We start from the raw sequence: 24,633 nt of genomic DNA, 5'->3' as shown, positions 1-24,633 counted from the left end.
CTTACCCAGCTGCTTTGCAAATATATACTTATATCAAAGAAAGTCACGCGCAACGGCTAGTCTATATATAGGACATTCTGGCATTTTACCCCTTTTTATGTTTTTAATTGGCAAAATGCCCCTATTTCGAAACTATATAGGGATATGCCCCTGTTTCAATACTCGATTACCCTAAAATCGAGTTTTAATGAAATACTCGATTTGTAGGAAATCGAGTTATGCCTGATCAAACTTAAAAAAAAAAAAAAAAAAAATTTGTATGTAACTCGAGCTTAGGGAAATCGAGTTTCATGCAAAAAAATTTTACAAGTGTGATTGCCCAATATTTAGGGAGACCTATAGCGGCGTTTTTAAGCCCTATAGTGACGTTTTTAAGCCCTATAGTGGCGTTTTTCTGGAAAAATTTTTTATACCATGTTTCAGTGGCCCTATAGCGGCATTTTTTAATCCCTATAGTGGCTTTTTTCTGGAAAATTTTTTATACCAGGTTTCAGTGGACCTATAGCGGCGTTTTTTATCCCTATAGTGGCGTTTTTAACCCCTATAGTGACGTTTTGGAACTCGATTTCCATTTAATCGAGTTTCATGCAATTTTTTTTTTTTTTTTAAGTTTGATCAGGCATAACTCGATTTTAGACCAATCGAGTACTTTAAGTAACTCGATTTTAAGGTCATCGAGTATCGAAACAGGGGCACGAACCTATATAGTTTCAAAACAGGGGCATATTGCTAAATTTTTTTAAAATTAAGGGCAAAAGGCCAGAATGCCCTCTATATATAATTTATAAAACGGCTAGTCTTTTCACTTTCTCTCTCTCACTTTCCTTTTTCCACTTTTCTCTCTCTGAAAAAATTCTCTCCCTTTCTCAGATAACCCAACCCATCTTCAAAAGCAGAAAATTTTCCCTCAAGTGGTTTTCCTTTCCACAAAAACATACATATTCAATTCAAGAAACGGATAATGCCCCTCAGGACCTGTTCCAGACCCCAACCGAGGGTTCCCTACTCGCCAGCTCGGAAGAACAGCAGCCACCGGTGGCCGCCGATGATCCGGCGGTCGACGAGCCACGCGCTCCCGACCCCAATTGTACGGACGGCGATGAGGCTGTCCAACTTTCCATGGAAGGCTCGACAAAGAGAAAGCTGGAGTTTCCTTATGGAGATACCGTTATTGTTGATTCTGAATTGGAAGAAGACGATTGGGAAGAAGGTGAAGAGAAGAGTCAGGAGAAGTTGCGCGAAAAGGCGAATGGTAGCGAGAGGTACCGCGTGCTACCGGCGTCAATGGCGCAGGAGGAGAATAGAGCAGAGGGAGTGAAGAATAATCGTGGCGTAATTGGGAAGGAGGTTACAATATTGGATGTGTTGAAAATGTTAAAACAGAGGTGTGATGATGAAGAAGAAAAGGATGATGGGCTTAAGAGTGTTCTCTTCCACCGCCATTTCTTCAATAATCTCAGTATCTTGACGAGTCAATTGAGCCTCAGAATCCAAATTTTTCGAAAGCCTTAATATCTTTGATTGCTCCGAAAACCAGTCCTTCCCCAAATCAACAGCCTCATCGCCATCCATACAATTGGGGTCGGGAGCGCGTGGCCCGTCAACCGCCGGATCATCGGTGGCCACCGGTGGCTGCTGTTCTTCCGAGCTGGCGAGTAGGGAACCCTCGGCTGGGGTCAGGGGTTCAAAGATTTTCCCCAGAAAATCTGATCCCCTCTCTCTCTTCAAACGGGTTTTTAATTTTGAAATGCTTAATTTCTTAATTTTAATTTTAATTTTATTTCTGTTTTTGCAGACTACTGACGGTGATGAAGAAGAAAAGGGTTTGAAGATTTTCTCTGGTGAGGGGGTTTTCCATGCCGCTGGTGGCCGATTATGCCTATGTCAGAGAGGAAGACTAATGGGTTTTTTTTTTTTTTTGTGCTTTCACATGGTTTAGATTAATGGGGTTTTTTTGTGCTTTCATATGGTTTAGACTAATGGGTTTTTCTTTTTTTGAATTCTGATTTGTTTGCAAGTTCCTGTTGATTTGGTTCTTGAATGTTATTGATTTTATTAACTAGACTTTTAAATTTTGTATGCCTTTCTTGGTTTTTTTATTTTTATTTTATTTTATTTTATTTTTTTTAAATTCTAATTGGTGGGGAATATCCTTTCAAATATATAGGGACTTGAATTAATTTTCATGTTCCTGATGTATTAAAAGATTTTTCATTTGTTTTCTATATTTCTCCTCTGAAATTTGTGGCATGAACAACAACAATATTTTTCCAATACTAGTACTCTATACATACAGCTTTGTGGATTTGATGTATGGGTATTGGGTTTTGTTGGGGTTTACACGGAGAGTGTCTTTTGGGGCTTTGTCTTTGTGTTTCCATCTTGATATTAGGCATTTTTCTTCATTGTGGGGGTTTTAAAGTCTTACCATTATTGACAACATAAACATGATCTTCAGCTTCAATATTTTACTAGATTTTCTGTGATATATTCTGATGGATTCCTCAGATTTTTCAGTTAAATTTTGTAGGTGATTTTGTTGTTGGTAGTTAATGTTTAGTTGTTCATTACAATAATCAACTTTCTTTTTTATTTTTAATTTTTTCTCTGATCTCTCACTCTCCTTACATATTTATCCCTTACTGTGCAAAAATAAAGAGAGATGCTTGTTGTCTACTGTTTTGGTGGTTTCTTCAACTGATACCCAGATGCTGTTTTCTGTTGTAGATTTTTTATTTTTTTTTATTTTTTTCCTTCAAAATTCAACGGTTAAATAGTTCATAAACAAAAGTTGATTTGTATATTGTTGTAGTTGGAACTTGAAGATCACAAAAGGGTCTAGTGGTATGAATCCTTAAAAAAATGGAAAACAAATGTAACAAAGTGATCAGCAAGTGCAGGGAAAAAAATATTAATATATAGAGAAAGAGTGAGGTGGAGTCAGATTTGTGCTTGTGGGTGTTACTGATTTGAAAAATATTTTAGTGTTAATAGCCTGTTGGTTATGTCTCCTTGGCTAACTGGGTGCGCCCGGGCTCCTTGGGCTTTGCTGCCGACTAAGGAAACAGCCATTTATTTGGCTCTCTTGGCATTGAAGATAACCTTTTGTTTACAAACCCCATCTTGTGTTTGCCTTTATCTCTTTCTCTTTCTTACTCAGACTCACTTCTTTCTTTTGCCTCGGTTGTTGTCAAAGATTCTTCACTCTCAGTCATATTCATACCTCCACAAGCATATATCCTCACCCCTCTTTGAGATTGGAGACCAGGAAACTTGGGTTGGGTTGCATTCACAAATCTGGTCCCCACACCCTGGGAGTATTCCTTTCTATTTCTGGGACTTTTTCTTGATTGGGGTTGTTTTTATTTTTGTTCACTTATTAGGATGTGTGGTGGTGACTATGAGGTATCTGATTTAGGCATTTAGTACTACAGTTGGGTGTTGAAGAAGGTTAGTTTTGAAGGTATAAGAGGGGCTGAAGCTAGTTGATCTTCTTTTGCCTTCAAAGATGAAGTTTATGAAACTTGGATCAAAGCCAGATTCCTTTCAGACTGATGGGAACAATGTCAGGTGAGAGATTTTTTGGTGCCATATTACTTTTCTTTCGAAACATGAATAAGGAATTGCTGATGCTGCTATCTTATGTTTGATGCATTTCAGTTTGTCTTGTATAAGCCTGTTATAGATGATTTTTGGCTCTTTCAATTGTCTCTCTCTTCATTAAAATTTCTTTTTGTGATCTCTTTTGTATTAGATTTACCATTATTCTTTCGTAGATTTTCCACTTAGCGTGTACTGTTGCAGTTTGATGGAAAAGTTTGAATTTTGAGTTATATTCTCTGATACTATGTAGACAGTAGATATACTCTGCCCAAGTAAATAGTTGTTTGAGGTTTATTTCCTGCTCCCATTGGGGACTGCTAACAACTTTGTCGCCTATTGAAATTAGGGTTTATTTAAATGTTGTTGGGTTTGAAAGTTCCTGTTAGTTTATTGTCATTCTTTTTGACCTTTCCCATTTTATGGCCCACATTTGTACTCATTTCCTGTACTTTTGATATTGACGTTGAATTTTGATGATATATTTCTTCTTGGCATTTTGAGGTTTGATGAATGGTGCTCAATTTTCTTAGTTCTAACTTCTAACAACATTAGGACAATTGAAAATTCACTCTTTTTTTTTTTTTTTTTTTTTTTTTTTTAATTTCTAAATTTCTATAGTTGTGCGAAATTTTCTACGGAAGATCATGAGTTCACAGTTCGGATTGTTTGCTGCAGGTATTGTAGTATTGCTTTTCCAGTACCTCCTCAGTTGACATTATTGACAATTGAATGTGATGGGATGTTCTTATTAATTGAGTGAATAAGTAGCTTTTGAGTAATTCGGAAAAAAAAAAAAAAAAAAAAAATTTGAGTATCAATTCACCAAATATATATATATATATATATATTTTTATATATTTATTTATTTGGAACTTCGGGTTAAGATAGTATGATTGAAGTTTTTCCCTTCTCATAAATGTTGTGGGGAAATTGTGACCCTTGTGATTGTAAACCCTCATATTCTTTTAATAGACAACTGATGGTAACTATGAGGTTCAGGTAGGTACTTTAATTTAGCTTTCATAAAGATAACTTGAACTTGGTGTATTTGAAACTACTTTGGTCTAGCAATATTGCTTTTTGGCAAGTATTTGTAGTTTTACTCCGAATTCCAACAACTTTACGACTAAGTTCTTGCACTATCTCAGTATTGGGTCTGTTTTGGAATGTTTCCTCTGGTGAAGTGGATTCCTTGTATTAGTTTCATGCTTCAGAGAATTTACATGGAAATGCGAAAAAGTTTGAATGAATTGTTATGCCTTGCTTATTAGAGAACTTTCCCATGTAGGTAACATATAAAGATAGTGTTGGAAGGCCTGTTGATGAGTTCAGATATTGTTCATCTGTTAGGAATGCCTTTGGTCATGCTTAAAGTTTTTTGTATGTCTTTATAGTTATCAGTTCATTACGAGGAGCATAACCATGTGCAGGTATGTGGCAAGTGAGCTGGCAACGGACATCATTCTTATTGTAGGGGATGTAAAATTTTATCTTCATAAGGTACAATATTCTTTGGCTGAGTAATTTAGTATGTAATGAAGATAATTCTTTTCAATTTTTTTGTTTTTATTTTTTTAAATTTTAATTTCTTGCTCCAACACCTGTATCACTGTCCTTGAATTGTGGAATTTTTGATTCATAGAAGGGACACTAGCTACTTATGCAGCATGAGTAATCTATTTGCACTGGCTGATCCTTATACAAGAATCTGCTACGATTTTTTCTATTTTTAAATTTTCAATCCATTTCCCTTCCCTTCTCTGGAAAAAGTACAAGCTTAGTTAGTTATTTATAAAAGCCTCTAAATTAATTCCAACATACGGAGTGACAATGATCTAAGCTAACTCTGAGTTCTCACATGCTTGTGGAGCAAGGCTTAAATTTTAAGTGTGATAAATTGGTTTGTTTAATGAAAATTCTATATATCTAATCTATTACTGGATAAAGATTATCAAAATAGTATTAGAATCCACGTAGTTGATAATTGCCTGATAATTTAATTATAGTAATCAAATTGAGCTAAAAAGGAATTATAGGCATGGTTATCAAGGCATGGAATCAAAAGGTTTGTTAAGAGGCATTGGTGGGATTACCTTTAGCTTATAATTTTAGAACTTAGTCACTTTGGTCTCTAATTTACAATTCAATTGCACTCATAATAATCCAAGGCCTGTGTCGATGTTTCCAAGGTTGACTGGTCCTATACCTATAACCGAAAGAAGCTTCCAGAGGAAAATGGGAATGATCCAAACTGGAATGGCGTTAGAAACTGTCTGGTGCCTGAGGACTGGTGGGTTGAGGATTTGTGTGAACTTGAAATTGATCATTATAAGCGTGTTCTAATGATTATTAAAGCAAAAAGGATAGTTTCTAATGATGTGATTGGAGCAGCCTTAAATTTGTGATAATTTGGGAGTTCTAGTTTCTATTTGATTATGAGCCAATGTGTCCCTTCAAGAACAAAGAAAAAGAGAAAGTTAGAAACAAAATGGGTAATTAAACATTAAGTGTAGAATGGTATGTTCCTATTATTTCACTTCAAGTCTTAGGTATTTAGAACTGATGGACAAGGTCAAGCTCACCGTGTTTCCAATCTAAAGTTAGCCAGCAAAAATGGCATTACTCAAGTGAGAAGATAAATATTTTCCTTGCTTGGTGCTTTTTAATGTAAATTTCTAAGTTCATGTGGCCAAAATAGGGAGCATTGAATTTGAATTGCCTTTGGTTTACATTAAGTGCAGTTGTACAACGCTGATTTGACATGTTATGTTTATTTGATTGTGGATGTTTAATTGAGGCACTCAAAGAAATAACTAGTATTTAGGTGTGAAGTATTGGAGGTTTAAAGCTAGTTCTTGCCAAATTGAAATGGTTGGGGTAACACCAGAGACACCCGGGAATGCTGAGAGCAGCATCATTTGTGAATGTAAGAATAATAACACTTTCTGTCATGTCGTAATGATGTATAGTTCCCTCATCTTATTACTAATTACTATTACTGCAATTCTTCTATCTGATGCGTGAGTGTATGTCTCCACATGATGGATAAAAGTCTAAAAGTTACTGATCTATATATTGTTGTTGCTAACAATTTTATCATGAAAGTGAAAAAATTTGTTGTGGACCATACATTGTAAATGTAGTCCAGTAAACATTATTTTTAAAAGCAATCTGTTTACTTCTCTTAGCATGTTATCGTTGATTTGCTTTTCATGATAGTAGTTGCCAATACTCAATATTTTATTTCTCGTGTATAGAGTGCTAAAGGGTTCTAGTCTTCCTGGCATGCTTCCACCTCAACATGTCGAACTTCCTCATCTCTGAGAAATGTAAGATTGTTTTCAAATGCTTCAATTACATGTTTGATGGTAATATTTTGCTGCACTAATTTCTAGCAAAATTCACAAGGTTTGAATAGACATTTTTTTCCAGTGCTTTTCAATTTACGCCTGTCTTCCTCTAATTGTAGTGATTTTGTGTACAACTATCTCAACGGAACAATACCACTGGAATAGGCTTCAACACAATTAACCTCAATGTGATCTTTTGTAAAATTATATTGATAAAGTTTATATTTATTTGCTCTTATCTTAAATTAACCAGCAAGTAATGTGCAGCTCTGTTTTTGTGAATCGCTTGTCTAGGCAAATTCCAAAGGATTTGGGAAATACTACTACTCTCACATACATGTACGTTTTGAACTTTGGTTTTACTCAATCGTGTATATCTTGTACAATGGACATTTATGGTGATTGAAGTCTTTGTGAGTGGGATGCAGTTGCGAAATGAAGTAGAAAGGCTTTGGTTTCCCTGTTAAATATATTGTCATGACCTCAAAACCTATGGAACTTTTCATCCTTTATCTGTTATATGATAGATTTGATATCCCTGCACTCCATAGTGACCTCATGGAGGGATTAATTATGTTTTTTCTATCAAGCTTTTTTAGTAATCTCAATATTTCGTTTTTTTAATCTTGTTTTTTTCTACCTTTTCTAACAGGAGCCTTGAAGCAAACCAATTCTCTGGCTTTGTTCCTTCTGAGCTTGGGGATTTGACCAACTTGCAGACTTTGTGATACGCCTCATTTCTTCATATTGGTGTTTAATTCTTAAATTTTCTCTTCACTTTTAACACTTTTCTGAAGGATTTCTGTGGTTCATTGCTTCAATGTTGTAATTGCTGGGTGCTCTCCTCCAATAATTTGACAGGGAACTTGCCTATGGGTCTTGCTAGGCTGAGAAACCTAACAGATTTGTGAGAATTTATTATATCTACCTCTTTTTATATATTTGTTTCTCCAAAAAAAAAAAAAAAAACCTCTTTTTATATATTTGCCTTTCTTTAAAGCTTAAATATCTACCTCTATTTACATATTTGCCTTTCCCTTTAAGCATAAATATCAACTTTTCCTGATCAAAAATCATTTTATTGCACAATGCAGTAGGATAAATGATAAGAGGAATTATACCTGATTTCATACAGAATTGGAAATGATAGAGAAGATTGTGAGATCCTTGTTCTTTTCGAAAAATATCTCAAGTGCTTTGAGTTCTTAATGGTATATAAATCTAAATTCAGCATATATTCTCATTCAAATTTAAATTCTTGAAGAGAAATGCATGCGAGTGGACTTGAGGGACCCATCCCACCAAATATATCTCTTCTGAATAATTTACTTGAGTTGTGAGTAAAAAACCTTCCCATATCCATCCAGAAGTATGATAGGATGTGAGTTTGATTTTGTATATTAATCAATGGTTTTGGCTTATGGTTTGCATCCTTACAGAAGGATTAGTGATGTCAAGGGGCCAAATCAAGATTTTCCTATGTTGAGAAATATGACTGGCATAGGAAGATTTAGAACTTACATTGTCAAATTATATAAATTTTTTGACTTGATGATGGTTGATTTGATATTCGGTTATGCATTTTAGGGTTTTGAGAAACTGTAAGATATCTGGGGAGATACCTGCACACATCTGGCAATGAAAAATCTGGAGATGTTGTAAGTAAAGCATGTCAAGTATTGGAGCATGGTTTTTCCTTAGTTTGCAATGTTTAAGTTATCATTATTATAAGTGTATATATCTTATAAAAAAAAAATTATTATAAGTATATATGCCTTTGATTTGGATGGAATTTGAAGATACAAAGGAAACATGCTTTTGTTTCAATGAACAAGAAAAATGGAGACCTTTAAAATGAAGATACAAAGTAAGGGTGGATTACTGTTAAGTATTATTTTCACTTATAAAATGTAGACAATGGGCAGATTTTTTGCATTTATTTGATGAATAAAGGTTGGGAAGATGTCAGTGTAGATATTTTAATATAAAGATTCAGTGTTCTGAATGTTTGAGCATTTATAGATTCTGACAGTTTTCATTGTAAATATGCAAATGTTAATTGGTACTTAGAGAATACACGGAAAAAAGACATAGCAAAAGTTTATACAACGAAGATAAGTAACATGTGAACATTATAAAATAATGTAAAAAATAAGAAGAAAGATTTTAATGATTCTGAATAATGAGGTAGAAATAAGTTCTAACTCAAACATTATTGGGAACATCATGATTAGCTAATATATGTACACAAACTTACGTAAAGATATTTGTATGTATAAAATTGATCAACCATTAGAATCTCGAAACATCAGAGGTCTATAAGACATGAACAAGTGGCATCAGTTGTTTTCTTATTACTATTGTCTTGTTTTCTTCTATTTTTCGGAAACAGGTTAGTAGATGCATATCATTTTGATAGAATTAGTGCTTGTTTCAAGAGAAAATTAACTACTAGGAGTGCTAACTGAATGATGCCTAATGCCTTGTTAATTACTTTTTCCTTTTTTAAATTACAAGTGTTCTACTTTTTGATATACCGACTTGGAAAATTGCCCAAGGATTGATGATGGTTATTCGGTTGCTTTGTGATTATGATAGGGATGTCAGTTTTAACAAATTGGTCGGGGAACTTCCACCTAGTATAAACTTAGAGCCCCTAAGATTCCTGTAAGTATATTGAAATATGGGCGTATTTACTTACATATTAAAACTAGTAAGCATTTCATTTTCAAAGTCTAGAGGACTCAGATTTATATAAACACAAGCACCTGAAAAGCGAAATACATGCGTACATAGATGCATGCACATTGTTCATGATTTCTTATGATTAAACTTGCCTTTTGGTACAAAAACATTTCTTGGTATCCTGCCAAATGCAGGCTTAGATTTTTATATTGGATTTGTTCAATTGTTTTTGCATTCTAGTATTGGTATATCATACTAATCTTCTGATGTTGCTTTTGTTTGCTAAAAATGGTAGCTTGCTAAGTGGAAATGTGTGAGACTAGGTCTTGAAAGAAGGAAGTAATATGTATCTTTCTTATCTAGGATGCTTTTAAAAATATTGTGAGAAAAGAGAAGTAGTAATCAAGTGGCAATTGTGATGAAACAATTGGATTGATCTGATGAGGCAATTGAGGCTACCAAATCTTTCATCATCTCTGCCCTTGTGATTCTCAAGAATCTCTTGGCACTGTGTTAGTAGAACTCTGTAAGGTAAAACTAAAACCAGTTTTATCCAATAAATAGTTTCTTATATTTTACTTGTCATTCTTTGTCATTTGCTGTTTAGTTTGTTACATATGTTTCATCACCTTAGAAAGGTTAGTTGGGTGAAATGCTTGTATCACCTTAGAAAGGTTAGTTGGGTGAAATACTAGATCTTGTTCCTGTAGAGATGGGAAACATATGATATTGTCACATATGAAAGGTGCTTCTTCCATCCTTTTGAGTATGCTCTCCAGCCCCTCTGTGGTATAAGCCAGAGCACGTCTAATTGTATAAAAAACTGAACTTTGCCAACACTGGTTCATTCCGTATTGTTGTGTGAGTTCTAATTATATATGTAAAAATAAGGCTGAATATCATATTGCCTGGTTCTTTTTCACATATGAAAGGCGCTTTGGTGTGGACACCACATGATAGCACATCTGTGGAGATTATCTTTATCATTTATGTTATCTTTATTTGGGTTTATCTTTAGTATTGGATTAGTATTTGAGATTGTTATGATTATCGTATTAGTATTTGAGATTGTTTAGGATTTGTTTAGGAGAGTTTATCTTTTATCATTGTGATTCCTAGAAGTTGTATATAAAGCTCTAGATGGTTTTTTTTGTACTTTACAAATTATTATTATTATTATTATTATTGAGATTATTTTCATTGATTTGTTTGGTGGTGATTCCAAACACCTTAGTTGGGAAGCCTAAGGTTCTACGGTAGGACTAATCTAGGTGGGAAGCCTAGGTTGTCCTACATCACGCTTCTTCCGTCCTTTTGAGTATGCTCTCTAGCCCCCTTTGTGGTATAAGCTAGAGCACGTAGCTGTAAACAAGTCTGAGGTACCTTTTGGGGTTTCTGAATAGAAGCAATATGATGGACCTCAGTCTTCTGTTATTCCTAGAAACCATGGTTTGTATAAATTCTAAGTCTGAGCCTTTCATGATTTACTTTTGTTCCTCCACAAAAGAGAAAAGTTTTTGGAATTGATTCTATTGTTTTCATTTATGAATTTATTACTGCATTTATTAGATAACATGAACTAGTATCAATTGTTTAGACCCTGGTTTTGCTCATTGAGAAGCCCTTAAACTTTGTAACCGTCTAAATTGTCATTATGGTGAAATAGTATTCTCTTTTTGAACTCTGATTGGTTTGATGGTCCTAATACCTTTATAAGGTTTATATGTCATAAAAGTTGGTTGGGCGGGAAGAAGAGCTATTTTGCTTTGCAACTGCCTAAAAGGTGGTGGGTATTTGATCTTGATCTAGCACTCCTTGGTGATATTGATGTATACCAACCTTTTCAGAATTAGTAAAGAACAAGGTATTTCTTCTTTTCCTTTTTTGCTATTTTAATACTTATCTGAAAACATCACAAGTGGATGAGATTGGTTTTGCACCAGCAATCTTACCAGATGGGATGCTTGCTGCATGAGAGTTGTTTCCATGGTCCCCTTTTTTTTTTTTTTTTTTTTAAACTGAACTTTCCTTCAAGAAGAAAAAATATACAACCAGATCAGAACACACAAGTAAAATTGGCACTAAGGACATCGCAATCTGGGAAATATTTTGCTTTGTACAATCGGGCCATCAAGGAGGACGGCTCTTCAAGCATTCGCCACTCTTATTTAGAAAGCATGGCAAGATTGAAAGCTTGAAGATCCCTAAATCCCATACCTCCTACCTTTTATCTTTGCACATCTTTGACCAGCCCACCCAAGCAATTTTTGATTCTTGCTGCCTTTGCTTCCACCAAAAGTTCTGCATCATTCCTTCAATGCCATCACATAGGCTCTTTGGGAGTAGGAAACATCCCATTGTATATGTTGGTACCGCCTGAGCCATGGCCTTTATCAAAATTTCTCTGCCTCCAATGGATAACAACTTTTCCTTCCACCTTATTAGCTTCTTCCCTACCCTCTCCTTACTTCATTGAAAGCTTGTTTCTTAGACCTGCCAATCATTGAAGGGAGACCCAGATATTTTTTGGGTTGAGCATCTTGCATTTGGTCAAGGCTTTCTTTCATTTCAGCTCTTCTCTTCTATATTTCGGCTAGAAAACACAGAGGATTTGTCTGTGTTAATTTTCTGGCCTGATGCTTCTTCGTACTTTTGAAGTAAATCTAGTAGTTCCATGATTTCTTGCACAGTTGCTTTGCAATATAAAATGCTGTCATCAGCGAAGAGGAGATGGGTGATAGTAGGCAGTTTCTGCATATGGAAATTCTAGAGTCTTTTGTGCCTAGCTGCTTCCAAAATTAATCCTGTGAAGTCTTCTGAAACTATGAGAAATAAGTATGGGATATTGGGTCTCCTTGATGTAAACCCCTTGTAGGGGTTATATAGCCATGGGCAACACCATTAATAAGCACAAAATAAGTTTTAGTAGTAATGCAATTCATAATAAGATTCATCCATTTTTCATTAAAACCCATTCTCTCTGTGACTTTCCTCTAGGAAATTCCATTCTATTCAGTCATAAGCCTTGCTCATATCAAGCTTTACAGCCACATGACACTCTTTTCCTTCTTTCTTTTTTAAGTAGTGCATGATTTTAAAAGCAACTAGTACATTATCTGTTATAAGATGGCCTGGAACAAAAGTACTTTGGTTTTTTGAAATAATGGTAGAGAGGATTGTAAGGCACATTGCACAGACTTATAGGCTGGAATTCACTCATTTTGGATGGGCAATTTTTTTTTGGAATGAGGGAAATATTAGCTTGGTTTGGGGCTGCTAGTGATGCATTTGAGTTTAGAACATTTAGCACAGTATTGATTACATCATCTCTAATGACATTCCAATATTTTTGGTAAAAGATAGTAGACATACTGTCAGGGCTCAGGGCTTTTTTTGGATGTATATTTCGGGTAGCTTGAATAATTTCCTCCTTTTGAAATTCCTTTGTGAGTTGCTCATTCATCTCTTGAGTGACTTTTCCTGGAACTAGATCAGCTACTTCCTCCATTCTGGTTGGAGAAGAGATAGAGAATAGCTCTTTGAGATATTCTGTTGCTATGCTTGCAATGCCCCCCATATCCTTACGCCATCTTTCATCTTTATCCCATAGCCCTTTAATCTTATTTTTCTTTTTTCGTTGGGATGCTTTGTAGTGGAAGTATTGAGTGTTCTTGTCACTCTTTTGAAGCCATTGAACTCTTGACCTTTGATGCCATCTGGTCTCTTCCTCATCCAAGAGCTCATTAATTTCTTTCTAAAGCCCATTTATTTCTAATCCCCTAATCAGTATACCTGAGAAATTTGTCCACATATCCTAGATAACTTCCCTGCATTTTTCATAATTAGTCCAAGCAACTTCAAAGTGGAATCTTCTCTTCCTATATTTGGGTGGATTTTGTTGGTCTATCAAGAAAATGGCACAGTGGTTAGAAGTCGGACTCCACAATGTGAAACATTCTAGAGTTTCGGTAATGCTCTATCCAATCCACTGTTGCTAATACTTTGTCCAATCTTGGTTGGATTCTTCCCCTCCCATTTTGTGTTTTCATTGGGCTTGTCACCTTCTACTGCTCTTTGTTTTTCTCAGCCCATTTGCCGGTTTCTGGGCCCCATTCATCACTACCAACGAACTCCACATTGTCTTCAAACACATATGATTTCATTCCTCCTTTCTCAACTCTTCTATCGTGGGTACCCACCCTTTCTTGACTGGCAGATTTTTCTTTGCTTTTTTGAATTTGAATTTGAGTTGCTTCTTCCAAAAAGCTTCCATCTCCATCAACTGACACACCAGGTAAGGTTACATCAGCTTTTTTTTTTTTTTTTTTTTCCAAGAAAGTTTTCCACCACCTGGTTTTGCCTCACAGAATCTTGCCTCTGACTTTCCTTTTCCTCAGGTGCTGTACTTTGCCTTGTTTCCCCTGAATCTTGAGGATTAGTGGGCGTCACTGCTGCCTTTGCTGGACCAATTTTTAAGCTTCCCATTTTGTTTCCCCCTTGAACTCTTGGCCATTCTCCATATTGCTAGGGTTCATTAGTAGGATTTCCCATGGATTGGCAATGTCGCTCATTGTGCCCCATTATCCCACGTGAAAAACTGAAAACAGGTAGCCTTTCATATTGGAAATAAACTCAATAGATCTCTCCTTCTGGACTAGCTTTCACCCCACAACGCCTCGCCTCAATGGTTTGTCCAAAGGAATATCTACATGAATCCTCATAAATTTTTCTTGGTCCAAAGACTATGATCTTGAATCTGCCATCAAAAAGTTTCCCATACTATTTCCACTATCTTCTGGTTTTTTCTGACATCATACCTAAAGGAAGACCCCATACCTGTAGCCAGAAGGGAGAATGGTTGAAGTTGATATTATTTGCTGCCATCCCCTTGTTATTGTCTCAATCTTGTTGGGTTGAGTCTAATGCCTATAATCAAATTTTTTAGAGATGGGCATATTACATTGTGTCTGTTACACATGTTGACAAGCACTATATGGAGTGCATATTGGACTTTTGTCATTGTGTCAAGACATGCCTACTGTCACATGTTTGAGGGAAAGTAGTGGAACACTTAATCTTGCAATGTGGGTCTAAATATACTTGCTTTGAGATGTCTATATTATTGGTCATCACCCCCTTTGGGGCCCAAACTTATTAAAAAAGGATTACCACCTTTTACCCATGTAGGTTTATATTTTTGAGATGGTAGCTTGTGTCGGACTACTCACCTTTACACTTTTGAAGTTAGTGTTAATATGTTAACTGTCATTTAGAAATTTATAAAAGTGCGGATTTATAAAAGTGTGGACTTACAAAGCCAACTAACACTTACATTACTTTCTCGTTGTTATGAATTGAAGTAGGAAATTCTAATACTAAATAACTTGGGAATTATCCATTATTGAATTACAAAAATACCGTTGACTTTAAATAAAATACTAATAAACCCAATTAAACACTGGGGCCTCAAATAAAATACAATTGACAAATGAAAATACAAGACTAGTAAAAGCTCAAGGAATCCTAAAATTCTAAGAACCCCTCTATTGAGAAAGGCGGCAAAGTGGACAAATTATATAAGGACTTCAGAAATGAGCACTTAAGCTTCACCATACTCATTCTTGACCCTCAAAACACTGGTCATTCTGTTCTCTCCAAAGACACCATGTTAGGCACAATGGAACAGCTTGCCAACTCCCTCTTTATTCCTCAATCAAACCAACATCCAACACACCCACACCCCCCCCCCCCCCCTCTCTCTCTCCTTTCAACACACCAACATATCCTGAACTAAATTCAGCATCACCCAATAGACTCCAAATATACATAAAATCATACACCATAATTCCTTAGCCATTTCACAATGTAAAAAAAAGTGATTATAGGGGCCAGATGGGATTGATATTACATACAAAACAGAGGTTTTTCTAACTTACTAAAGATTGGAATCAGAATCAGTTTAGGTTTCAGTCCATATGCTTCATGATGTTCAAGGCTGCAGTTTTGATTACGACAGATGTTAGAAGCTGGGCCAAAAGTCATAAGATTGAGTTAAATCTGGCTGTAAGTTATTGTTTGTTTTGGGACTGCAGTTCTTATTTGTATAGTTATGGTGGACAGTTTGTTTAAAAAGAGGCAATTTAATATCAGCTGGTGTCATTTGTAAAGAGATTAAGGACAGTATCATTTATTTTGTATTGTTTCCTGTCCTCTTTTCTCTATCTGGATTTAGTGGGTAATGCCTGCATTAGTAATAAAGATTTTGGCAGCTTGAAGATGAGGATTTAGAAGTAGAGTCAAATGGCATGGTTAGTAGTTCATCTTTGTTTGTTGTGGGGAATTTGGAAGGAGAGGAACAATATGGTATTCATGGCAGTGACTTCAAAAGTACAATCTATCTTCCTTTCTTGATTATGGCGCTTTCCCTGGGTATAATTGAAACATCAAACTAGTGCTTAATTTTTTCCTTTCAGTCTTTGCTTTTCTGGTGTTTCTCTTGTATACCTTTCGTGCTATAGGGCTACACCCTTTCTACCTAGCATTTCTCTTAATCAGATTTGTAATGCCTAAAAAAATGAAATTGTAAAACTGTACAATATGACTAGAATAGTGTGATTCATTTTCTAAAACCTTGTTCTTGGAGAAAGGAGAGAATGCGTTGAAATGAAAGTGAATCTATAGTTGTTATGATAGCTTGCTTTGAAGTTGTCATGAATAGCTAGGATCACTGTAAAATATAGCAAAAGTTTGTAAAGTGTGCCTGTGTGTGCGCGCATGCATGTGTGCCCATGTATTGATATCTCAGTTCTCATTATACCAATGTGAAATCAATATAGCATCCTGGAAAAAAGAAAAGAAAAAGAAGTTGTATAAAATGATGACCTCCGTATTTTTGCGTTATAGTTGATATGTAAGCTTGCTTTCTCATATATCATTTTTCTGTATGTATCATGGCAGATTCGAATTGTTTGCATGTTAAATCTGGTGGAAAGAAAGCAACCATCAAGGAGAATAAAAAAAATGTTGTGTGTATTAAAGGAGATGGAGAAATTGAAGGTGGTGCTGCAAAATACTTTATTAACAGCGGATTTAGTAGCATTGGAGACTTCATGGATGATTACAACTACCAAAATACACGTTACATTGTACCTCCATCATTATCAAATATCTCTTAATTGTATACAACAGCACATAGATCTGTATCACTTATTTCCATTATTGCTTAGAAAATGGGAACTACAAAGTCTCCACTTTGCAGAGATACAGTTTACAAATGAGAAGACATATAACAGTCTCAGGAAGCGTATATTTGATATCTATGTTCAGGTAATTGGTCACAATGATGAAAATATATATCCTTGATGTTGCAGTTTAAGGTTTAAGCAGTCCACTTTGTTGCAGGAAAAATTAGTGTGGAAGGATTTCAGTATTGAAGATAATGCTGGTATTGCTCTGAAGCCAATAATAAAATGCGCATCGAACATTAGTGTGACAAACAATGTCTTAGAGATCAGATTCTATTGGGCTGGTAAAGGAACAATGAGAATTCCTGATAGAGGAGCTTATGGTCCCCTTATATCAGCTGTTTCTGTGGTTTCTGGTGAGTTATTTATGTGATTGTCTCTTTTTTGTCATTTTAAATATGCTGTGTATCTGAGGGCCCCTCTAAGGTCACTACTACTTGATGAGTCCTCAAATCAAGTCCCATGATTTCCAACAGAAATGTAATCTTTTGGTGGAAAAACTAAGGCTGCATTTGTTTTGGGTGCAAATGATTTCCGGAAAATATTTTACACCCAGCAGCGTGTTTGGGTGCACATGTAAAATAAAGTTTTCCGAAAAAATTTTAAACTTTGACTGTAAAATAAGCCCTTTGACCCGGAAAATCATTTACACTTGTATTTTACCTTCAAATGATTTCCAGACTTAGACACTTGAAGAGAGAGAGAGAAAGAGTAGAGAGAGTGAGCTAGATCGTACCAGATCGCACTGGTCTTGTCGCACCCCAGCACCGTCGAGATCGCGCCGTCGAGATCGCACCCCAGATCGCCGTCTTTGTTCAAACCCATCCTTGCCGGTGATGCCCAGAACCACTGCTCGACACACAGCCCCGTTGTCGCATGCAAGCCACTCTGCCGACCCATCCCTCATCCTCGTCCTTACCGACCCACCTCCATCGACCCATCTCTCATTTGAACCAACCCATACCTTCAAATCAAGTTTTACGGATTGAAAAGTCACCGCCAAACACAGATTGGAGCCTTGACCCAATTTCAACCTCTCTCGATCTACCACTCTCTTTCCCTCAATCTCTCACTCTTTCTTCCTCCCCCTCTCTGTTTGACCGAGTTTGAAAGTTTAATGGTTTTATTTTGATTTTTTTTTCTTTAAAAAGTTTAAATCTTGCAATTTTCTATTATAAATTTGTTTGGAAGCTGAGAAAATGGCTGAGAAAATGTGAGAAACCAGTAGAAAATTTTTATTTTTCAGAATGTTACCAAACACTTGAAAATATTTTCTAATACAATTTTCAAAATGCAACCAAACACTAGAACATATTTTCTTTTCCCGAAAACATTTTCACCTGAAAACATTTTACACTCAGAAAATATTTTACACTGAAACAAACGCAGCCTAAATTGCAATGCAGTTATTGCTCTGACAGTCCTGTGAAATCGGGATAATTATCTCCAGTTAAAAAGTATTATAGAATATGTTACTTTTGAGATTAGGAGAGTGCAACACTGTGATTCCTTTTTTATTTTTTATTTTATAATTGTTCTATGTGAGTTTCTTGCTTTCAACTGCAAGTAGCTGATAATTAATAAGTAGCCCATTGGTTGATTTCAGTTAGATATGTTATGCTTTACTTGGAAATGACTGCCTAGGGGTTAGTGGTTTGATATGCCACGTACTGTAGTGTATCTCTTCTCTACCTCAGTTAGAGTGAACCATTTAGTTTGAATTTTGTGATAAATCAAGAATTTTATAGATGGTCTCAGGTGGGAGGTTTGGTTTGGATTTTAAGATGACTGCTTCAGTTAAAAAAACCACCCCATGTGCTTTTTCTGCCTAATTAACAAAAAAATATATTTCTTTTTGTTGATGTTTGTGTCTACCTTATTCAATGAACATATGGGCGGCCAAGTTTTTGAGTCATGTTCACTTTTAATCAATTGCTTGTAAGGATGATTTTTGTATGTGTGGATTCCAAATTTTGTTCAAATGGTGGAACCAAGCGAAATGTTTATATCATTGCTGGTGTTGTAGTTGGAGCTTTATTCTTTTTACTCTTTAAAGGCTGTTTGTTGAGAAAGAAGGGGACAAAAGAGTAGGCTGTTTGGAAAGGCTGATTCTCAAATTAATTTAATTGCCTCTACCTAGTCAACTTTGACAGTAATTATGCAAAAAGAGTAGGCTGTCTTGACTCTCGAACTTCTGCAATTGGGTGTTACAGATATTCAGTTGCTAGGGAATTGTCTGATTCTCAAATTAATCTAATCGCCTCTACTTAGTCAACTTTGACAGAAATTATGCAAAAAGAATAGGCTGTCTTGACTCTTGAACTTTTGCGATTGTGTGTTACAGATATTCAATTGCTTGGGAATTGTGTGCAAATAGGCATGGTCTAATTTTGATACATATTATTATAAGTTTGCTAAATAGCAACAGCAGGACTATACTTGGCTTCTAGAATAGTTTCAGTATGTAGTGAAATATCTAAAATATTTTTCTCAAGGCATAGTTTTGTGTTGTTTAATTACACAGAAGTGGTTTACTATGATAGAGGTTGTTAGAATTATGTTCAAGTGATTAAATTCACAATTTCCTAAAAGTTTAAGTTTTTGGGACAATTTATAATTTTTCATTGTATTAAAGCAGGAAGTCTTATTGCAAATGCGTTTGTTGGCGGAAGGCAGATTCTGGATTTAGTGCTTATTGCAAATGAATGTTTGGATAGCAGGTTGAAGAGCAGAAGTCCAGGGGTGGTATGCAAGCTTGATATTGAAAAAGCTTATGATCATGTGAACTGAGAAGCCTTGTTTTATTTGTTGGACCGGATGGGTTTTGGGATGAAATGGAGGGGGTGGATTAAGGCTTGTGTTACGTTTGTCTGTTTTTCTGTCTTGGTAAATGGAACCCCTTAAGGATTTTTTGGATGCTCGCATGGATTGAGACAAGGGGATCCTCTATCCCCGCTATTGTTTCCCTTGATAATGGAGGTTCTAAGTAGACTCTTGAAGAAGATAGAGTAGTGTAATCTTATTTGGGGATTCCATGTGGGAGGTGTGAATGCTGTTGATGTGCGTATTTCCCATATGTTATTTGCTGATGATACTATCTTATTTTGTGATGCCTCTAGGGAGCAGTTGCTGTCCATTAGGTTGGTGATGTCTTGTTTTCAGTCTTTTATGGGGTTGAAGGTCAATATCGGGAAAAGTGAGATCGTTCTCGTTGGGGAGGTGAATAATATAAATGCTTTGGCTAATATTCTTCATTGTAGAGTGGGCAGGTTGCCTATGAAATATTTGGGGATGCCGTTAGGAACTTCTTTTAAGACAGTTGCGATATGGAATCCTATTTTGGAGAAAATAGAGAAGAAGCTATTTGGGTGGAAGCAGCTTTATTTATCTAAAGGTAGTAGACTCATGCTAATAAAGAGTACTCTCTCAAGTCTCCTTACGTACTTTTTATCTCTTTTTACTATTCCTAAAGCTGTGGCGGCTGGATTGGAAAGTATCCAGAGGAATTTTCTGTAGGGGTCTTTTGAGGGGAGTTTCAAATTTCCGTTGGTGGCTTGGGATAGGGTGTGTTCTCTAGTTGAGAGGGGCGGTTTGGGGATAAGAAGTGTGGTGTCTTTTAATCAAGCTCTATTAGGGAATTGGCGGTGGAGATTTGGTCATGAAACTACCCATCTTTGGCGGAGAGTTATCTCCACAAAATATGGTTAGGGTCAAGGGGGGTGGTGCACTAAAGTCTGGAGGAGGCCTCATGGGTGTGGTCTTTGGAGAAGCATTAATGAAGGGTGGGAGAGCTTTTCTAAGCATTTGTCCTTTGAAGTGGGTGATGGAACTCGTATCCGCTTTTGGCATGATAGGTGGATTGGTGAGAATACATTAAAAGATCGCTATCTTGCGCTTTATGCATGTTCAGCGGTCAAGGATGCTTACATCTCTGAGGTTTTGTGGGCTCCCAAAGGGGGTACTGTTAGAGTGTGGAATTTAAGGTTTTATAGAGCGTTTGAGGATTGAGAGTTGGCCGCATCTTATTCTCTATTTCAGCTTATTCATCCTCGTATCCCTCAGGGTGATAGGAGAGATACTCTTCGTTGGCGGCTAAAAGGGGATAGAAAGTTCAACACCCGGTCCTACTACCATGAGATTCGGAGTGCCTCGAATTCTTTATTTCCTTGGAAGGGTGTTTGGAAACCAAAGATTCCTAAGTGCGTGGCGTTTTCTGTGGACTACTGCACATGGTCGGATCCTTACTCTGGATAATCTAATGCTTAAGGGTCGCCCTTTGGCTAATTGGTGTTGTATGTGTTGCTTTGATGGGGAGTCAGTAGACCACCTTCTTCTTCATTGTCTTGTTACTCACTCCTTATGGGCTTTCATGATTCAAGCTTTTGGTATTCATTGGGTTGTGTCGGGTTCGGTGGCGGGTTTGTTATCTAGTTGGCATCAGTGGCTTGGGAAGCATAATTCGGAAATTTGAAACTTGGTTCCAAGGTGCTTAATGTGGATTGTGGTTGGAGCGAAATTGTCAATCTTTTAAAGATAAAGAGAAAACGTTGGAGGAGTTAAAGATTTTATGCCAACGCAGTCTAATGGAGTGGTCTCATTGCTGGGGTTTTACTGAGTGTTCTTCTCTTTCTGAGTTTATGCCTTCTCTTAGATTAATTACCTGACTTCTCTCTAGTTGTTGTGTTGTGGTGTGTTGTGTTGTGTTGCTGTTATGTTGCTGTTGTGTAGTTGTTCATCATCATGTACATCTTGTACTTCTTTATTTTTTTCCCCCTTTAATAAAAGTTTTTTGTTTACCTATCAAAAAAAAAATAAAGCAAGAAGTTGAGTTCAATTCCCACTCTTCTACTCATTTAAAATGTTAAAAATCTCATTTGTTGGACCACACTTATTGAGGGGCATTTTGGGTCTATTTGAGAGGGATTGTAAGAATTATGGTTAAGTAATTAAATTCACAATTTCCAAATAAATGAAGCTTTTGGAACAATCTATAATTTATCAGAAATATGAGTTAATTAGAAAAAAAAAAAATTTTCTTCAAAATTTTGTTGTGTTAAATTGTTAGGTTGGATTTTTCTTTTACTAAATTGAATTCTCAGGTTCTGATTTAAGTAATGATAAGTTTCTGCGCAGTTACACTTAAAATTGACAATTTTAATATACGCGAGCATATAATTTTCATATGAGCATATCGTCTTTCCTTAAGTGTAACTCAAGAATGTAAATACAAAGAAAATTGACAATTCCTTATCATACTGCTTCATATGTGCCTCCTTGAATAGATACTAAAGAACTAAATTGCAGACATGAACTTTTACCTTAAATCAAATAAAAGCTGCTGCTAATGATTTCAATTATGCCAACAAAATTGGAGAAGATGGTAATGCGAACCTCAAACGATACACTTTGAGACCCAACAAAAATATTGGAATTGATGCGAACCTCAATCAACATGCTTTGAGACCCAACAAAAATATTGGAACACTTGCCCAAGAAAGCTAAAATTCAGATTTTGATAGAACCCTGACCCAACGTTTATAAGTGAAACGCGAACCAAAGGTATAAGTAACAGACCTTGACCCAATGATTATAATGGAATCATGAACCAAAGTATAAAGTTTGAACGCCACAAGGAAGAATCCCTGATAAGTTCACAGTTCTTGAAGAACCAAAAGAAGAGCAAAGCCTTACCTTTTCTGATTTTTATTCAATAATATATGAAAAACGTTTACAGACTTGGGGCCTATTTAAGGGCTCCATAAAACTTGATAGACAAGAAAATATATTCTAAAATAACTCCTAATTATACCTAACCATATCAGGATCAAATTTGACCTAAAAAGCATTAAATGCACCTAAAAACAAGGAAATAAATCACCTAAATCTAAAATAACGTTTTTTACATAAAAATACCAAAAATAATAAATTACAATAATTAAATAGTAAATTGTGTCGTTCATCAGACCTCTCCACTTGAATCAAACTCGTCCTCGAGTTCATCTTTGAAATCTGAAATCTTCCGCTCCAAATAAACAAATACTTCGAATGCTTTAATAACTTGATCCGGTTCTGTAACTTGAATCCTTCATAAAGTGCAGCGTAAAATATCTTCTCATCTACTTTCAATTTATTTGCAACATCAATCAACAAAGGGTTGATAATAAAATTAAAATTTTCTACTCCAAGAAAATCAACATATTGTATGGTCTTCTTCAACAAATCAACTAAAACTTGAGGATTGTGAGTTGTGGACTCATCCTCATATTTGACCTCAATTGAATCTTCCACATTGTTTTCAATAATTACCATTTCTTTTTTTTCTTTTTTTTTTCACATTTTTTTTTTGGGAGCTTGGTGCACGATTTTAACCTAGTGCACGTCACAAAAGAAGAACGAGGAATAAAGAACACAAAAGGAATAAGATAGGATGATAATAGGAAACAAAAGATAAAGGGAAAGAAAACTGATTTTAGAACCTGTGCTCTAATACCAAATGATGCGAACCTCAAAGCGTGTCGTTTGAGGTTCGCATCAGATGGTTTTGGTCCTGTCTACAAGGTATTACTCTTACATGGCTGATCCCATTTGAGTATGAATTTTCCTGCTTATCTGATAAGGTTACCTGTCATAGCAGTTAAGCAGCTCTCACCTAAATCAAAGCAAGGAAATCGTGAATTTTTAAATGAAATAGGCATGGTTTCTCGTTTGCAACACCCAAATCTGGTGAAGCTTTACGGATGTTGTATTGAAGGGGAGCAATTATTGTTGGTCTATGAGTACATGGACAATAATAACCTAGCCTATGCATTATTTGGTGAGTATTATGTAATCTTGCTTGGCACTGAGCTATTATGAAAAATAATAAGAGATGAAATTTTGTTTATGATTTGAATATAATTATATGAAGCTAAAATTTAAGTCAGGTGAGCTTATCCGGCTTCCAGAACATCCTTGGATTCATTTCTTGATTTTTTGGTTGGTCAGCTCTATTGGATTTGAATTTGAGTTTTCTGGTTATTGGTTTCTTCTTATATTTATACCTTAGCTTTTCTCCGTGAAGAATCAAGACTCAATATTGTTCGCAGAGGATAAGCTACTAATGTGTTGCTGGATGGAGACTTAAACCCTACAATATCTGACTTTGGGATTGGCTAGACTTGAATAAGAGGAGAAGACCCACATTAGCACCAGGGTAGCTAGAACTATGTCAGTTCCCATCTTATTAATGAACTTCTAGTTATATATGTTATAATTTTAATAATTACATTTGAGGTTAGCAAAATTTTCCAACTTTCGGAGTAGAATCATAAGACATTGAGATTTTGATTTGCAGTAGATATTTGGCACCAGAATATGTATTATGGGGTTATTTGACCTACAAAGCAGATGTTTATAGTTTTGGAGTTGTGGTCTTAGAAGTTCTGGTGGAAAGAGCTACAATAATTATATGGCAAGTGACATTTGTGTTTGCCTTTTAGATCTGGTACCTTCTAACTTCATATCCCTGTTTGATTCATTACACATATATCGTTAATGCTTCAATTATTACTTACTAATTGTGTAGCTACTAGCAACATTTGCGTGATAGTATTAGGATAATTTATATATTTCAGTCTTGCCATTTGCAACAAACGGGGAACTTGATAATTTATCTGGCTTGGGGTCTGAGGTCAACATATAAAAGAAGCTGAAATTTTGGTTAAGGTTTCTCTTCTGTGCACAATTGCATCCCCATCATAAAGGCCTATCAT

At 35.7% G+C, this 24,633-nt stretch overlaps 1 protein-coding gene across 3 annotated transcripts; it reads left to right on the top strand.

Moving 5' to 3' along the window:
* Positions 1–1,696: 1,696 nt before the first annotated feature.
* On the top strand, positions 1,697–21,716 carry LOC136063654 (uncharacterized). 3 transcript variants are annotated; one of them, XM_065764332.1, is made up of 13 exons: positions 1,697–3,570; positions 5,034–5,103; positions 6,861–6,932; positions 7,221–7,292; positions 7,606–7,860; positions 8,048–8,164; positions 8,541–8,611; positions 9,552–9,620; positions 9,934–10,169; positions 11,356–11,502; positions 16,596–16,964; positions 17,040–17,238; positions 19,518–21,716. In XM_065764332.1, exons 11-13 carry the CDS (start codon positions 16,611–16,613, stop codon positions 19,670–19,672), a joined length of 708 nt encoding a protein of 235 aa, XP_065620404.1. In that variant the 5' UTR covers positions 1,697–3,570; positions 5,034–5,103; positions 6,861–6,932; positions 7,221–7,292; positions 7,606–7,860; positions 8,048–8,164; positions 8,541–8,611; positions 9,552–9,620; positions 9,934–10,169; positions 11,356–11,502; positions 16,596–16,610; the 3' UTR covers positions 19,673–21,716. The 3 variants fall into 3 exon arrangements, with proteins under 3 accessions (XP_065620404.1, XP_065620405.1, XP_065620406.1); XM_065764333.1 differs by lacking the exon at positions 11,356–11,502; XM_065764334.1 differs by lacking the exons at positions 9,934–10,169; positions 11,356–11,502.
* The last annotated feature ends 2,917 nt before the right edge of the window (positions 21,717–24,633 follow it).

Source organism: Quercus suber, unplaced genomic scaffold (assembly GCF_002906115.3).
Source record: "Quercus suber isolate HL8 unplaced genomic scaffold, Cork oak 2.0 scaffold_552, whole genome shotgun sequence".
Taxonomy (NCBI): domain Eukaryota; kingdom Viridiplantae; phylum Streptophyta; class Magnoliopsida; order Fagales; family Fagaceae; genus Quercus; species Quercus suber.
Note: the sequence above shows the minus strand (reverse complement) of the source record. Positions and strands in the feature narration are given on the sequence as shown.